The sequence below is a fragment of the Brienomyrus brachyistius genome, chromosome 17, assembly GCF_023856365.1.
Source record: "Brienomyrus brachyistius isolate T26 chromosome 17, BBRACH_0.4, whole genome shotgun sequence".
Taxonomy (NCBI): Eukaryota; Metazoa; Chordata; class Actinopteri; order Osteoglossiformes; family Mormyridae; genus Brienomyrus; species Brienomyrus brachyistius.
The window spans coordinates 2,648,719-2,666,509 of NC_064549.1; the positions used below are offsets into that span (position 1 = coordinate 2,648,719).

General features: G+C 54.4%; 1 protein-coding gene across 1 annotated transcript in view; it reads right to left on the reverse strand.

The window, feature by feature from the left end:
* Positions 1–770: 770 nt before the first annotated feature.
* Positions 771–17,791, reverse strand: part of LOC125711867 (cytoplasmic dynein 2 heavy chain 1) — a 77,900-nt gene continuing 60,879 nt past the window's right edge. The window contains 14 exon segments of the mRNA XM_048981273.1: positions 771–1,177; positions 2,371–2,487; positions 3,672–3,753; positions 3,863–3,972; positions 7,019–7,108; positions 8,531–8,740; positions 9,464–9,580; positions 16,292–16,318; positions 16,320–16,375; positions 16,378–16,396; positions 16,617–16,735; positions 16,738–16,786; positions 16,788–16,810; positions 17,394–17,469. Coding sequence (XP_048837230.1) covers positions 1,019–1,177; positions 2,371–2,487; positions 3,672–3,753; positions 3,863–3,972; positions 7,019–7,108; positions 8,531–8,740; positions 9,464–9,580; positions 16,292–16,318; positions 16,320–16,375; positions 16,378–16,396; positions 16,617–16,735; positions 16,738–16,786; positions 16,788–16,810; positions 17,394–17,469 — 1,254 coding nt within the window. The 3' untranslated portion in view covers positions 771–1,018.

The window sequence follows — 17,791 nt, forward strand, 5'->3', positions numbered from 1 at the left end:
AATATAATGCTAAAGTGGATAATCTTCTCTCAGTTATAAGTAAGAATGTGCATTAAGATGCAAGGCGTGAGGCACGGCTGACCACACCCTGGAGCACAGGGATGCTCTCCACAGGAGGGCGCTGTGTGAACTGTAGGCCCCCACCTGGCCCCCGGGACGATGTCACAGTGTTCATGCAGTAGACTGGTCACTTAGGAGAATAACAGCGGGAATGCCTTCCTGCATCACAGCGCGACACTGTGTGTTCTGGGAACACACAGCGCCCCCCACAGGAGGCAAAATGAAATTAGATAAGATATAGACAGACAGAGAGAAACTTTATTGTCCCCATAGGGAAATTTGACTTGGACTCAATCAGCAGGCAAGTCAGCACCCCCTCAAAAGTTGGCACACTAGCAGGCCGCCTATATCGCCTATAGGATCGAGTAGCTCTGAAGGAATCGTACTGCACCAGCATGGGGTTTTCTGCTGAGGGACAGGATGAAGCTGCAGGCTTTCAAACTGCGCCCCCTTGGTGCCACACCCAGAAACCTCCAGGACAGACGCTGCTGCTGCTGCTGCCGGCAAGGAACACAGTAAGAGACCCTCTGGTACCTTCTGGGACACAGATCTGATGAAAGCTGACATTAATGCTTATTCATTCAGCAGACGCTTCGTATGAAGCGAGGTAGCAGCGTGGTGAGTTTGGGGTCCGTATGCAGCCAACCCACACAGCTACACACGCAAACCTCTTCGGCATTAGGGACTGACCCAGGAAATCAAACTGCTGCTTCTTGCTTTTGGAAATATTTATTGGAAACTTAATTAAAATGAAAAGAATCACAAAATACATTGAAAACTCTTCATATTTATAGTGTTAGATCAGTAACATTCAGGAGCTGCATTATAAATATTTGCACTGACAGATGAGTATGTGGTCCTGATGCACTCACTGCATACTCACACAGCCTGCCTGCCTGCCTGCCACTGGTCTAGCGGGAGTTTGGGCGCTCCCATTGGCTGCCTGGAAGCCCCGCCCTCACTGCTGCGTGAGGAAGAGGGCGGCCCCCGTCTGGATCCAGCGGTCAGGGCTGCCTGCGCAGGGCAGCTGGATGCTGGTGACGACACGCGTACGCTCAGCGCTGGCATACAGGGGCAGAGAGATGCTCTCCTCCGGGCTGAAGCAGGCGCTGGCACTCTGTGGGACAGGAACAAAGGTCAGGGTGGGGGTGCCCAAAACTGGAGGCCCTTGTTGGACCCTCAAGGGGGGGCTGCTTATCCAGATGGCTGAACAAACAAATTGGTTAATAAGCAAAGTAAAAGAGATGCATGATAAACCCTCTGTGAAAGCGTGAGAGTAAATAACGAGTAAATAAATAGCTGTTACAGCATCATCATCACGTTATTAATCTTAATTGCACTGGCTGTTCTAATAGCAGTAGCTGAATCAGCCATGCTGGCTCGCCTTTCTTCTCCCGGGCCGTGCTGCGACCGTCCCCATCTCCGCTCCATCTGCCTTCGCTTTCCCAGGGACCATCATCGAGGAGCCTCATTATCCTGAGCTGATGGCTACATCAAATGCAAGACGGCACCCCGCACAACAGCGCCGCTCTGCTGGAAGTCAGCGGTAAAGCGGTTTAGGAGTTAAAGGAGCGGCAGGTGCGGCGGGGCGGGGCGAGCTGGCGGTCCCAGGGAGCGTGCATTCACAAGCATTCCGTGAAAAAGTGTGAAAGCGAGAGCAAGGCGTGGCCTTGGGGGGAAACACGGCAGCGTGACAATGGAGAGGAGCTGTGTCCTGTAGCTCTTCTCCGGATTTGCCCCTGGGTATCAGGATTCTCCTCATCCGCCTAAAACACCTGCTTTTCTCTCAAACAAAAGGCAAACGGCGCCCTTCTCCCCCAGAGGCTCCGTTATTGTTTCCTCCTGTGATCCGGGGGAGGGGGGTCTTTCACCCTGGTCGTCCCCAAACGGCTTTAAGCCTTTACTTCCAGCATGAAATGAATCGGAGAAGAGCTCCGGATGAAGCATTCCAGGACAGAGGGAGTGAGAGGCCGGGTCTGGCATTCCGCAGCAAAGCCGCCATTCCAGACGGGCGAGTCGACATTTCCAGATTGCGTTATCCACAGAGTCCTTCACAGTTCGGAGGATCCAAATAACGTAGTGCCTTCCTTCCACACTCCTAATGGAGCTGAGCTGGCAGCTGGCATTATCGTAGTCGCCACGGTGATTCAAATGCCCCCCCCCCCACCCACTAACCCTGACCCGGAGTCAACCGGCACCCGGCACGGTGCGGAGGTAGAATGCTGGGATGTTCGGGGAAGATAAGGCCCTGTGTGTGTGTGTGTGTGTGTGTGTGTGTGTGTGTGTTTGGGGGGGGGGGGGGGGGCGTACCTGCGGAATCCAGGCCATGCAGCAGGATGGCACTGCCGACTCGCTGGGGGAGTCATGCTGGTTCTCGCTCAGCTGCGTCCCGTCGAAACTGCAGCCCTCCAGCTTCAATCCATCCACCTGTGGGGTGGGGGGGCGGATTGCTTAAAAAAACTTGCTAAAATGACTGTGGGGGGGGGGGGGGTGCAATGAGATGCTCTAGACCACATGTGTCAGAAGTTTACGGCGAAAGCTGCCCCAGTTTTAGCCCAGACTTTACTGCCCACCATGACTGATCATTTTGATACTTCAGTCACAGTACTTGCTGTTTCTGATGCAATCAGGGTCTACTGAGGACACACCGTCTCAAACATGCGGATCATGGCCCTCAGGGGGCTCAGCTGGATGAGGTCAGGCAAAGACGCCCACAGGCGAGGGACCGAGGGACCGACAGTGCGTCTCTACGACAGTCCCGGGACGGGAACAGTGTGTAACCATGGAAACGCAGCCCTTACTCCCTTCCTGTCCGGGTGTGGGGGGGTCAGGGCAGGGGAAGACCTACCCCTCAACGAGAAGCTTCTGTGACAGAGACGGAGGAAAAGCCCAGCATGCCGGCCTCTCCGAGTGCGTTTGCACGACCATTTGTGTGCGTGCTGCTTTGTGAAGGCAATTGGGGGGGGGGGGGGGGGGGGGGTCAAGGAAGGAAGGAAAAGTGTCAAGCGAACGACGTGCCTGAGAGTGCAGGCTGCGGTGTTCTAAGGTCCCCATCTCATGAATGGCTACATTCACGCTCATACGCCTGGGGGGTCGTATCAGTATCACTTCACACGCCTCCCGTCAATGCGACACAAATGAAGGATTGACGACGTGTAGTAATAAAACCAGCAGACAGATGAAATATGACCTTCCTGCTCTGTGAAACACTGCCGACACCGTTGAAGTTCTGAAAAAGATGGATAAACATGCCTCCCGTCTTGGAGGATGTATATAGCGTGCGAGATCATCCAGGATGGTGCCGTGGGGAGCGAGGGAACGTGCTGGAATGATGTCGCTGGAGGGCTTTGCTCCCGACACTACTGAAAACTACCCCACCAATGACACCACTGCAGTCCTGGCTTCCCTTGGTGGGCCCTCGCCACACCGAGGAGGAAGGGTGCCCTAAAATGGCCCAGCCCCCCACCGGCGGTCAACAAGACCCTCTTAGCTGCCCGTGGACAGTGTGAGGGGGAAGAGAGTCTAGGCACAGAACCGCGGTGCATGGAGTGAGCTCCTGATTAACCACGTCAGGCCCACAGGGGACAGTGTGCATCGGGATTCGGCGATACCTTCACTTGCAGGTTAGCCCCTGGAATCCGGCTCTTCCATGATGTTACGAACTTCAGGCTGTCCATAGAGCAGCCCAGGGCCCTGCGTGCGGAGACGGCAGTGTTTACGCGTGGAGGAACATGCACACGTGTCTGTCACGGTTACACATGCTATGGCAGAATAAGGTGTGGGTGGAGGGGGGGGGCGGTACCTAGCGGTCTCCTGCCGCAGCGCGTTTAGGAAGGTGTCGGGGTGGAGGAGCTCCGAAAGGTCCAGGGTATCCATCGTGAGGGTCTGTCTCTCCGCCCTCTGCACCCAGGCCTGTGTTGCGTGACGTGGCAGAGACCCAATCAGACCAGTGAGGCACGCATACGCACACAGGCGCACACAGGCACACGTACGCACACAGGCACACATACGCACACAGGCACATGTATGTACTCACGCAAACATACACACACACACATGCAGGCACGACGCTGGCTTATCTCCCTCAAAGTCACCCCACACTGCCGATGCGCTTGCAGGGCTGGAGGGCTGCAAACACGCTGTCAGGACAGAGATGACAGGGCTGCACGTGCCCCCCGCCGCTCTGCATCGCTGGCCACGCGCCGACGCCAAATGAGTGATGTGAAGGTGCATTCCCAGCAGCTCCACGAGATCCCAGTATGGACAGGCTTTTGATTTCCAGTACATACTGGGCCTCTTCCAGCCATGTCCAACCCAAACATGTGCATATCTGTCTTAAATTCCAGTGCTAAAAAAAATTTCTTCATATAAAATCTCAACAGATTTATGCTATAAATTGTACGGAAGAGGGTTGGGACCACCAAGAAAATATTAATTGACTTTTTTCTCAGAATTCTGACTTTAGAAAAAAAAGAATTCTGAGATCAAAATCAGAATTCTGAGAAAAAAAAAGTCAGAATTCAAATAATATTTTCGTGGCCGTAATCCTCTTCCGTACAATTGTCACCTTCTCAATTTTCCTGATTTTTGTGTTCTGATTAGTTGAACAGTATGTGTGGTGTTTGCACATGTATACAGCTCTGGAAAAAGAAATAGACCATTCTATATTTTTAAAAGATCAGCATTTTCAAATCCCGAATTAATTGTGGTTCTGCTGGCAGAAGGCTGCTTCCAGGCTCAAAATTTCTAAGAACAACGTGAAGCAGGAGACATTAACTAAAAATTCCCTCAAATTTACTGATCCCAGATCAGCCCATGGTGTAGTACGGCCAGACGAGGCGTTTCCATCCCAGCAGCAGATAAGGCAGCTAAACCCAGCCTGAGGACCAAACGGACTGGCGCAGGAGATGGAGCAGGCGGCTCGGACATCGGTAAGCGGTTTCAGTCCAGCGGTGGGGGGGGGGGGGGGCGTCATCGGAGAGAGAATGAGGGGTCAGACAGCACCGACCCGTCAGAAAAATCACTCCGACATACGGAGGAACAAACCTACCCTGGTGGCCCAATTAGAGAGGGACCAGCCGCTCTCACAAGCAGGACCAGCGGCTGCAGGACCAGAGGCTGCAGAACCTCCAGCTCCCCCCACTGGAGGGAAACTTCTTTTTCAGTCCGAAAAGCAAAATCATGGACTCTACTAAACAAGTGGCTAAATTAAGAATGATGATGAAGTGCCTGGTCAGCATCTAGGGGCTCTTAAAGGACCGAGATGAGCTCTGGTGCAGCGCGTGGTCAAACCTTAATCTGCGTAATGCTGAGGAAAGGCGGAGATTAGGGGACGTGGAACCGGCCCCATAAAGGCTTCCGCCGCCTGGTTATGGTAGAGATGTTTCTGCAAACTGACAGCAGCCTGTTGTACCTGGTGATGCTGAAAGAGACCCCCAGGTCAGATACTACAAAAAAAGATCCAGCCTTGTGCTTTTACAACATGCCCTGCTGCTACTGTTAAAAAAAAAAAAAAGGATGGATTGTTTTGGTTATGTAGATGTTTCTATCTCCACTTTAACCAGATCTCTTCAACTATCATGAAGCTTCCAAAAGATGGTGTGTATATTGCTGGGGCAAGAAGGCCAGCGCTCAGTGGCAGAACTGGGGGGGCAGAACTGGGGGGGCAGAACTGGGGGGGCAGCCATGGCAGAGCTACACAGACAGGACAGTGACAGAGCCGATACACTGAACCTGAGCTACTGGCAGTGTGGACTCTGGCGTTTATAGAGGGCCCTCTTCTCTGAGACAGGCAAACAGGAAGGAGCGCATTCCCTGCTGCGGCCCCGGCGAGACAGTAAATGCGGCAAATGCACCTGCTGCTCCCACCAGCACCAGGACAAGGACACGTCAGAACGGAGAGGGGCGGCGCTCATCCTTCCTTTACGCCGCACCCGGGTTTGCTGTGGACTCGGGAGACGGTGACACACCTCAGGAAGTGACTTGAGTGGGGACGAGTAAAAGGGTGCGGATTCACACGGATGCAGCCGGCACTGCGCCACTGCAAAGTGGTGCCAGCTACAGAAGGGGGGGCTGCTGTTGTTCCATCAGCTTCCCCTGGGTTTCTACCGAAACCTTTTTAGCAGGATGGAAAAACGGCGCGCGGCACGGCGCAACACAGCGTGTGACACAGCGTAACACAGCGCACGGTAGGGCGTAACACAGCGCACGGTAGGGCGTAACACAGCGCACGGTAGGGCGTAACACAGCGCACGGTAGAGCGTAACACAGCGCACGGTAGGGCGTAACACAGCGCACGGTAGGGCGTAACACAGCGCACGGTAGGGCGTAACACAGCGCACGGTAGGGCGTAACACAGCGCACGGTAGGGCGTAACACAGCGCACGGTAGGGCGTAACACAGCGCACGGTAGGGCGTAACACAGCGGGCTTGCCTGACAGCAAGGACTCCTGAAAAGCGCTTTTAATGTAGTGTCACACATACAACCCAGTAATGTGCTTCCTTCTTCGAAATCCTGAAGCTGCATGCCTCCTTCACTAATAAGTATAACACTGCATTTCCTGCGACATGCTCATGGAAAGCGCATATTTCGGTAAGTGTTTATTTTCCAGGGAATGCAAAGCAGTAATTCCCCTTATGAACAATCGCCAAGAATGAGTCATGCACGGCACACAGAGACACTCCAGGTCAGCACTCCTAATGCTATAATCCCTTTTAAGGCTGTTGCATTGATTTCTTATTAGCATGTCTTACCAGGCCTGTGGCGTGGCATAAAACGCTAACAAAAGGTGGTAAGAACAATATTTCAGAAACGTTCCGTAAAAAGCTCACAGGTGGTTTAGTTTAACAATAAAGGTGTCGAGGGTGGAGCCCCACATCGGATCTTACAGCATGCCCCACTGAGTTGGTGTAGCTGACTCCTCCCCATGAAAGGTGCAGGTCGCATGGGTGCATTTACCTGTATGGCCAGTGCACGGCTCACCACGGCCCTCAGGTACTGCATGGGGTCCTCCGGCCCCTCCCATTTGCTCTGCCAGCTCTGGGGGCACTGTGGGGGGTGTAGAGGGGTGCAGAGGCAAGGTCAGGGAGCTCAGTTGACACACAAGGATCCAGAGTGGTGCCCACCTCCGGTATTCAGAGTCAGGAGACACAAGCACAGAAACAACTCAAACTGCAGAGGATTGTGGGAATTTTGTTCTTTGTTCGTTATTAAAGAAATCTTCTGCAGTCACTGAAACGAACTGTTAAGAAAGCAGTCTTTCAGGACATCGTTCTCTACCAAGTCCACAGCATTGGGTGGGGACCAGGATGCTGCCACCTTCAGGTGGCAACCCTGAACTGCAAGCATGCAGGGAGTGGGAGGGGCCTGACTGTTACCCCCTGTAGCTCTCTCCTTGGTCCCTCCTCTCAGGATCAGGGTGTTCTGTTCCGCCTGATCAAAACGCTGTCTGACATTAAGAAACTAATTTCTCCTGACTTAGCTTGAAGCGTTTAAAAGCCACATCCATTCAGTCTTTGTGTCACTTGGCAGGAAATGAAACCAAGGACAAGTCAGAGACAGCCCCACCCCCCCACCCCCTCACCCCCTGTCTGGCGTCACAGAAAAAATAAAGCCATGAAGGGTGATTATGTGGCCATGACGGCCCAGGCTGGCACGATGCCACATCAGCAGTGCTGACAGCCCAGAGACGAGGCCGCACTGCCGTCCACACTCTCATTTACGAGCCGCCTGCATTAACGAGTAACTAATTGGTGCTTTGTGTGAAGGAGAGCCGGGCGCCAGGCGGGATGGGACTGCGGTAGGAGTCGGGGCCGGAACGCGTGTGCAGTTAATCGGCACCTCAGCCATGCCGCGCAGGACAGTGGGGACCCATTTGGGCACGTCATGGTCTCCACCAGGCTCTGCGATCAGAGAAATTAGTCAAATATTGCAGACTAGACGGAGCAGATGGACTGATAAAGGGCACAGCCTGACTAGGGCCAAGATTACACGTCAATCGCTGTGCTGACTTCCTGTTACCACGCTGTGACTGAAACCGTGATTATATGCCCATCAGGCACAGACACAAACATAAATAGGCCGACAGACAGATAAAAGCACAGACAGGCACAGATGCAGAAAAATAGACAGGCCCAGAGATTAACAGCGACAGACAGACAACAGACAGAGACATAGAGACAGACACAAAGACAGACAGACAGAGAGGCACAGACAGAGAGAGAAACTCAGAAACAGAGAGATACACAGACACAGCATGAGACAGGCACAGACTGACAGACAGAGACAGACGCAGAGACAAACAATGGGCACAGACAGACACAAAAGGAGAGAGAGGGACAGAGAGATAGACAGACACAGACACAGGTAAGCAAAAAGGAGAGACAGAGATACACAGAGACAGCGAGAGACAGACACACACAGAGACAGGCACAGACAAAGAGAGGCACAGACGGAGAGAGAGGGCGGCACCTCCTGGTTGAGTAGCGCCGTTGCCAGCTTCTGCACATGGGCCGTCAGCAGGGAGGTGCCGCGGATCACCCTGCTGAGTGCTGCCAGCGACTGATGGATGCTCTGGACCAGGCGGATGGCATTGAACTGCTCGAGGACAATGAAGGACAGCACTGGGGACCCCTGGCTCTCACTCGGTGGCGCTACCTTCTGGTGGATGAGGGACGAGCCCTAGAAAAACAGGGGAAATTTCATTTTGTCACTCACAGCAAAAACAAAATGTTCAGAAGGCTGCAGAAATGATGAAATTGCCAAGAATGCCAGTCCAGCAGCACTTAAAGGAGAATGGAGAGCCAAAAGCAGAGACCCGCAGGCGTGCCTGGCAGATGGTTCCATGGCGTGGTCTCAGAACCCTCAGGGGAAAGGACTAGAAACAGAGGCACAGAGGAAATGGCCGGAACCAGGCCCACTAAGAGAGGAACCGGGTCCATCACGTCTCACCTGTGAGGCAAGCCTACCAAACATCACTTCAACCAACATAAACACAAAGCCATCGAATACATAGTTTTTACAACTACTTTCACAGTGTGGTCAAGTCACTCAGTGATGTCATGACATCATCAAGCCATGTGACGTTAATCTGGCCTCCTCATTGGATGCTAGATGTAAGCACTGTTCCAGCCCAGCAAGCCCCACTTCCCTTCCTGTCCCTTCACAGATGTATGCTACCTAAGTGAGGTCTCCCTGTCAGAGCAGTCCACCTTCCTGACTGGGATCTCATGTTACTAAGAGCACCAGTGGCTGAAAGCCGGAGGCTGGGAGATTGCTGCCGCACTGTCGATTTCAGCAGCGTGACCGTGACCTACCACCCGGGGGAAGTCAGGCAGCGAGCACAGAGTGAGGAGAAGAGTGACATGGCGTGGAGGGAGCACCCGGCACACAGCGCAGGCTCACCTGGTTCAGCTTCTTCCACAGGTTCAGCACAGGGGACAGGCTGTTGGACCACAGCTCCCGATCGAACTTGGAGCCAGCCGTTACGGAGCGGCTGAGAACTCGGAGCTGGGAAATGACCTGCGGGAAGAGGAGAGCGACGTGTGGATCACAGGGGCGATTAAGGCCCTAAGGTCAAAGAGCTGGCCGTCAGTCGTAGCATTCACGGTGAAGGACGGATGCAGCGGCACTGAAATCCCCAAATCACACTGCACAGACCATATCACACACCGGCGCACCCGGCCTGCTGCTGTCACACTCCATGGGCGGAGCCTCCCACTCTCTTCAGTTTAGTTTTGATTGATTGTCTTTCTCTCGTGTGCAAACGCAGAGGTTCATTTCCTACCTTCCTCTGACAAATCGCTCTCCTTTTCTGTGGCCCAACCTTCCAACAACACGATTTTTCAGCCTTGGATGGTGGGGGGTGGAACTGACGTGATTCTGATTTAAGGCCCCCCTTTAGTGTGGAGTGTGGGTAAAGAGGTGGCCTTATACAAAAGGATGCCTTAACCGAATGGGGGGAGGGGGAGCAGACGGTTGTTTAGTCATGTAAAAAGTTGAGGAGTAACTGTGAGATGAACAGGCTTCCAAGGAATTGAATGGAAATTAATTTTCATGCAGCAAATAAGGTGCAGTAGGGCAGGCAGTATGGGGGGGGGGGGGGGGCAAACCGAACTGCATTCTCTTCATACCCAATCAGACGGGCTGTCGGGCACCTGCAGCTGGGGGGGAGGGGAAAGCCGAACTACATTCTGTGTATACCCAATCATGCTGTCTGCAATTAAAAAATAAAAACATCAAACCCCAAGGAAGCAGAGCATGATGGGATGTGTGCCCTGCCTTCCCTTGCGGAGCCTCCAGCTGCTAGCATGGTGTGCTTGGATGGAGTCCTGGCCCGAATACTGAACTGATGTCCCCGCACGGCATCCCGCATTAAGGCGGCGGCGTAATAAATCACCCCTAAAGGCCGAAGGCATTCTTCTGTCACCTGGATGACACAGCTGCCATCGCGTCCTGCATCCGCCGCTTCCAAGGCATCCAAACAGACCCCTGACGCACAAAATGACTTGGGGGGGGAGGGGGGTGAAATTAAGCCTGGCCGTATCAGCGCTAGGAGCCCGGGTGTCTTTACTTCAGCCTGACAAGTGAGTCTGCGGAGAGCGTAAGTGATGTAGAGAGATTATTCACGAAATTAATTCACGGCTGGAGGCGAAGGGGCAGACCTGCTGGGGGTGGGGGGAGGGTAGGCGCTTTGTCAGGCCTAGAGAGAGCTCTGGGGGGGGGGGGGGGGGGGGCTGCAGCACAGGCGATGTATCATCCCACACAACCAAATTCTAATTACGTTCCAGACCACCAATCCGGCCCTGGCTCCCCCCTGACCAGCAGCGTTTCATGTCTGCCCGGTAAATCAGAAGCGGGCTGAGGATTTATGAGCAAACGTTCCTGCTGCTCACGGTACTGGTTCAACGGGTCACTGCGTCAGTCCGTGAAGGGAGCCTGGCTCCATGTCCCACTGCGCGTTTTCGTAACTTGAAGGGTGCCCCCTGCAGGTCGATCCATGAAAGGCTGAATATCACAGCGTCGCAGTAACACACAGTTATAACCACTACTGCATTACAATACATGATTATCATCATCCCAAGCACCTGCAATAAAGTGATGACAGCTATCTCACTGCAGCCATCCAGGGTACAACAGCACTGCCCTTTCACTTGAGGGCTTAACTTAGCCCCGTATGTAACCAACTTGGAACTGCTGCCTTACTTCCTGAGACTGTTATTTAAAGTGTCACTGGGCCCAGAGAACATCTTTCAGGCCTGGCTCCTGTTTCAGCATGATCAGGAGTAGTGAGCGAGCGAAGCCTCTTCATAGAGGAATCCCAAGGCTTCGCATGTTCCCGCAAAGATCACAGACGCACATCAGTGATGACATGCCCATAGTCGCTACTGCAGCCCTGGTAATACGGCCAATAAATCATTCTCACGGAAACAGATCTGATTCATAGGATAATTAAAGTATAGGATGTGATTCGAGCTGTGAGCAATTCGGAACTCTGAATGTGTCTCCCGAGGGACGGGTTCAGGCAGACCTGTGAGGGCGGAGTCACAGACCATGGGGGCGGAGTCACAGACCATGGGGGCGGAGTCACAGACCATGGGGGCGGAGTCACACCAAAAAGCACTGGGCTCTGAAAAGCAGTGTACACCTCGAAGGCTGACGGTGAATGATGTGCACACATGGCAATGAAACTCAAACCTGTCTTAAACCACTATGCCCCCGTGTGACCAAAAGAGGTACAACAAGCTGTCTGCTTGTGGAAATGCTCTACAGTATATAAAATAAGAGAGAAGCCTAAGAGGGGGCGCTGCATTTCACGGAGACTGGGAAGCTCTAAGGATTCCAGTTAATAAGCCCCTGGCTGCCTCAGGGGGCTGTGAAGGTGGCGGAGGAGCAGTAATCAGCCAGTTTCAGACCGTGTCCCATAGATCTTGTAAAAAGGGCTGGTGAATGGAGGTGCCCAGTGAGAGCGGCAGCGGGCCGACGGGCTGCGGCATTGATCCAGGTGACTTCCACAGCCTCAGAGAGCCCCACACTCCCCGTCTGACACAAACACCCGAGTAAAACCACTTTCTCGTTCATTACAGTAAACACATATATTTTCTATAGCTCAACCTGTCCACCAGGCGGCACTCTCCTGGTGTCCTGCACACACACGGGGGGGGGGGCGGGGGCATGGAATCTCTGTCACATCATACTTCTTAGTAATTCACCCAGCATTCAGGGTGATTATGTATCTTAGATGGGATAGTTAAAAGGCAAGGGAAGAAACATTTGTTTGAAAAATTCAGATTCCTTGATCATCTGAACAGCGACTGACACCAGCTGCCCTGGATGTCGGCTTCCGCCCAGTCGAGTGGTTATTAAGTGCTGACCCCCCTGCTCCCCAGTATTAAGGGAGGACCCCCGCCATCCGTCTCTCTCGCATTTCCTGAGTCATTGCGGTAATGCAGAGTGACCCCTTTTAGATCCTCTCCCATGTCCCTAAGCCCTCGTCTCACTGATAGGTGTCACCTGCTAATGTCTGCATCACGGCCACAGGTAGGCGTGTGGAAGTTGCGACATGCATGCAAAGCGGAGGACCAGAGTGACGTGTTTTTCTGATTGGACGCACTGAAATGCTGCCGGGCCGCGAGCCCCCCGGGATCCACGCGTAATGCGAGAGCAGTGATCTGCAGGCACACAGCTTTCTGCCGCACTCAGGGAGCTGTTTGGGGGCAGAGGGGCAACATGCCTGGGGTATGACTTTGCCTTGAGAGGGCCGGACAGAACAAGCCGGATGCAAATGGGTATCGTCAGCATACATGCAGCATGTACTCCTCCACAATCCGGTCGACATGGTAACCAAGCCAGCCATCCAACGCTGAGAATCCTGTTTCATCCCGTGTGCCGATAGGGCCACCTCATGGAACAGCAAGATGGGAGGATGACAAAGAAAAAGAAGCTCAGCTATCGCGTTGTCAAGCCCCACGTCCTTTGACCCGCAGAGGGACACACTGTTGAGTGACTGGAGGTACCACGGCCGCTCTGGTGAAACTGGGGGCTGTGAAAAGCGTGAAATGTGCCACTTTCAGTGTAAGTGGCCTCAGCATGGGCGGCAGGGGACCTGGCCCAGCCTGAAGCACAGGTCAAGTGCAAATTCTAATGCGACGTGAGATGGGCCATTTGTCAAGGGGAAATTTTCACATTGGAGGAGTGATGTTAAGTGAAGCCCCCCCCCCCCCCCAGCTGAATACTCATGAGGATGCGCTGCAGTGTGTGCTTACAGCGCTTAACAGTGCAAGCCTCTCACTTCTTACAAAGTGATATTTAAGTAAAAGGTCTGGAATGAAAATCTTTCATTCTGAAACTGTTAACCTTCAACATCTGACTGCAAATTCCGGAAATGATTCCCAGACAGTGTACAAGGGTATCGACGTGCGCCGATCTGAGAGCAGTCCTCCTGGGTGAGGCTGGGGACACTGCGAGAGTGTCACTGGGTCATGCTGAGATTCGTCTATGAACCAGTAAGGCACAACAAAGGAACTGTGGCCAGTGACATGTCTGACTCTGGTGCCGAAACAATCGTCCCCACGGTCGTGTTCGGGTCGCTGGCTGAAATGGAGGACACTGGAAGGTCACATGTGATCACAGCAGTTTCCTCAGGCAAGGTGGCTACATGTGCACAAAGAGCACAGGGCGGTGTTTGTCTACTGCAGAGCTCCGACTAGCTCTCCCTTCCCCCCCCCCCCCCACCAACCCCCAGGTACAGGTCTGCCTGTCTAAGAAGCACAGCATCCTAATTGGTCCCCCGTGGCATCATCACAGGAGGGCTCCGATTCCCAACTCTGCATAAATTGACCGGACCGCATCCTTGCTAAATAAGCGCCTTTGACGGTCCCCTGGGGGGAATGCAAGGTGGGAGACAAGGCGGGAGACAAGGCGGGAGACAAGGCGGGACGCAAGGCGGGAGACAAGGCGGGAGACAAGGCGGGAGACAAGGCGGGACGCAAGGCGGGAGACAAGGCGGGACGCAAGGCGGGACGCAAGGCGGGAGACAAGGCGGGACGCAAGGCGGGAGACAAGGCGGGACGCAAGGCGGGACGCAAGGCGGGAGACAAGGCGGGACGCAAGGCGGGACGCAAGGCGGGAGACAAGGCGGGACGCAAGGCGGGACGCAAGGCGGGAGACAAGGCGGGACGCAAGGCGGGAGACAAGGTTGGACGCAAGGCGGGAGACAAGGCGGGACGCAAGGCGGGAGACAAGGCTGGGAGACAAGGCGGGAGACAAGGCGGGAGGCAAGGCTGGGAGACAAGGCGGGACGCAAGGCGGGAGACAAGGCTGGGAGACAAGGCGGGACGCAAGGCGGGAGACAAGGCGGGAGACAAGGCGGGACGCAAGGCGGGAGACAAGGCGGGACGCAAGGCGGGAGACAAGGTTGGACGCAAGGCGGGACGCAAGGCGGGAGACAAGGCGGGACGCAAGGCGGGACGCAAGGCGGGACGCAAGGCGGGAGACAAGGCGGGAGAGACAAGGCGGGACGCAAGGCGGGACGCAAGGCGGGACGCAAGGCGGGACGCAAGGCGGGAGACAAGGCGGGACGCAAGGCGGGACGCAAGGCGGGAGACAAGGCGGGACGCAAGGCGGGACGCAAGGCGGGAGACAAGGCGGGACGCAAGGCGGGAGACAAGGTTGGACGCAAGGCGGGAGACAAGGCGGGACGCAAGGCGGGGAGACAAGGCTGGGAGACAAGGCGGGACGCAAGGCGGGAGACAAGGCTGGGAGACAAGGCGGGACGCAAGGCGGGGAGACAAGGCGGGAGACAAGGCGGGACGCAAGGCGGGACGCAAGGCGGGACGCAAGGCGGGAGACAAGGCGGGAGACCAAGGCGGGAGACAAGGCGGGACGCAAGGCGGGAGACAAGGCGGGACGCAAGGCGGGACGCAAGGCGGGAGACAAGGCGGGAGACAAGGCGGGACGCAAGGCGGGAGACAAGGTTGGACGCAAGGCGGGACGCAAGGCGGGAGACAAGGCTGGGAGACAAGGCTGGGAGACAAGGCGGGACGCAAGGCTGGGAGACAAGGCGGGACGCAAGGCGGGACGCTAGCCAATACAAACGTCTCCTCACAGGTCAGTAATTAGCAAAGCGCGTGGCTCCCCACTCCCAGGCCCACGTTGGACCCGAGGCTTTGCCATGCCTTATTTCCCATTGCAGTTCACCATGCCGCCGGGGGACACTCTGGATAAAGGGCGGGGGGTGTTTTCTTCCTCTGTTCCTCTGGGATAGATGGAAAAGACAAACTGACTTAATACTGCAGCTCTTATATAAACCATAGCACACTGGGGGCCGGTCCGGCTGTGCCAGCCCCTCCCTAAAGTGGTTGCACACCTTTCTGCTCCTTCCGGAAAAGATGAATCACTACAGCACACAAAATAATGACCCAAATGTAGGCAGGGGAACCTTCTAGTACTGACAATACGATGATAGCATCTGCCGACGTTACAGGAAACAAGGCAGTTTGAAAACTGGAAACAGATCTTTCCACAATGTGAAAAGGAGTTACTTTTATCCGCCGGTCTAATTTTAAACATACATTTAGTAATTAATTAGTGCTGATAAAGTCTAATTGGGATGCTTGTAGTTCTCTGCCCCCTAGAGTAAAACAACACCCTTGGTCTTTGGTGCATGGGACACGATGAGCGGAACGCTGCCTATGCTGCATGCTGCATGCTGCACGGTCATGCGCCGAGCTCTGCAGGTGCTGCACACAGCCTGCTAAACGTAAAACCCCAGCCCACACGGGGGCTTTAAAATAAGGCGATGTTGTGCGAGGGAAACGTTCAATGAAAGCAAGTCCTACTGAAAATGTCACCACTGTTATTTTAGCATTAAAAATGTCTGGCTGCGTATAACAGAGGACTTGTGTGGCCGGTGAGATGAGTGAGAGATGGCGCTCCCACAGCTGCCTGAGCGACTTGCACGGCTTTGAAGGGAGTGGGACAAACATGCCTCAGGTCACGACCTACAGGAAACAGCTGTGTCCCCCCCCCACCCCGGTCAGCACTGCCTTCCCGCTCCAAATGCAGTGTTATGGCAGCTCAGCGATCGCATGGAATGCAGGACTCAGCTCCTTACATCCTGCTACCTCTCCAATCCGTGAGCTGCTCGAGAGATTTAACCTGGGCCAAGTGAATGCCAGCGGGGCGGGCAGGGGGACCGCGGGCGAGGCGATCACATGATCGCACTCCACCTACCTGGGAGCTGCAGATGCGCTGAGCCGATGCGCTCAATGTTGGCCGGCAGGCCGAAGAACGCAGGCCGGTCGTCCTCGGGGAGGTCTTGATGGCACCTCGGTAATCCTGAAATTGGGCACCGGGTCACATGAGGCTCATTCCGCTTGGCCAAAGACCCACGGAGGAGTCACACCCGTGTACGAAGAAGCTGACATGCTGATATGTTTTTAGTCATAAAGTCATTTTTATTAACTGAATGCAAATCCTAGCCCTCCTGGGTCAAAGTGACTTGAGTGGTTGGCTTTCTGGAGAAGGATTCTTCAAACTGCTAACCAGGCCGACCCACCTGGACACTGCAGGTGCTGGGCAGGCTGATCTGCGCTGGGAAGGCTGCTGCTGCCTTAGAGCCGAGGCGGGCGCTGAAGAACTGCTCCAGGTAAGAGCGTAGGACACGCTGGTCGTACGGTTGTCGACGAGGCCGCCGTAGACGGCGTTCTCCAGAATCCCTCGTACAAAACTCCCACTGGACGTCTTTGGCTCCTGCAGTCAGGGATCACAGGGGTTGCAGTTCCACACAACTCACCACTAGGAGCGTACTTAGAAATTATAAGCCAACAGGGTCCATCATCCATCCATCTAATCACACAGCAAGATGAGCCGGATATTTAGGAGGAAAAGGCCTGAATGGAGGCTTCACTGCCCGCCTGCTTTCATTCAGCTCAATAACAAAAGGGGGCAATGCGGAACTGTCCGGAAGCTAAACTGAGAAAGTGGTTTAAAACGCCTGGGAATTCATCCAGGCCACAGCATGAAAACAAGAAAGCCACAGTGGACATCTGTGTTCTACGGGTGCAAATTCCAGGCCACTTGGAGGAAAGGAAAGGGAAGCAGGCTGGGGAGCTGGGTGCCACAGCTGGCTGACATGATGCCCCCCCACCAGCAGGGGACGCCGGTCTGTGACTCCGGAGGACCAGAGTGAAACAAACCCAGGTCCCACCACCACTGCTGACCATTTCTGTAGGGATGTGAGCCACTGGACAGCTTCACAGAGACTGCAGCAAATGTTAATGTTAAACTAAGCAGGTTTAATGTTAAATAAGCTCGGCTTAGCCCCTGCCATTACCTTCGAAAAGCCTGTCGATGATCTCGAACCCGGCGCGTAGATCAGACAAAGAGAATTCGTAGAATTTTGTCCAGCCCTAGAAGGAGAGGAATTTCTTTGTTTACGCAGGTTTACCAAATATACAGGCTGGGCTCAGAACACACAGTGACAGGCTGTCCAGCCTGACAGACACACCCCCTTGGAAGCGTAAACGCAGAGCGCAATCACAGCACGGCACCAGCAGCCGCGGATGTGGAATATGATGCGACAGAGTTACAGCCTGGCACAGCACCTCCACATCCCCTAAGAACAGGATGAAGAGCGGCCATATTCCCCCACCAAGCCCTGCCTCCCCGCTCCGGGCGGCAATGCACTCACCATGCAAATCCTCAGACAAATGAGTTTCTAAATTATTACAA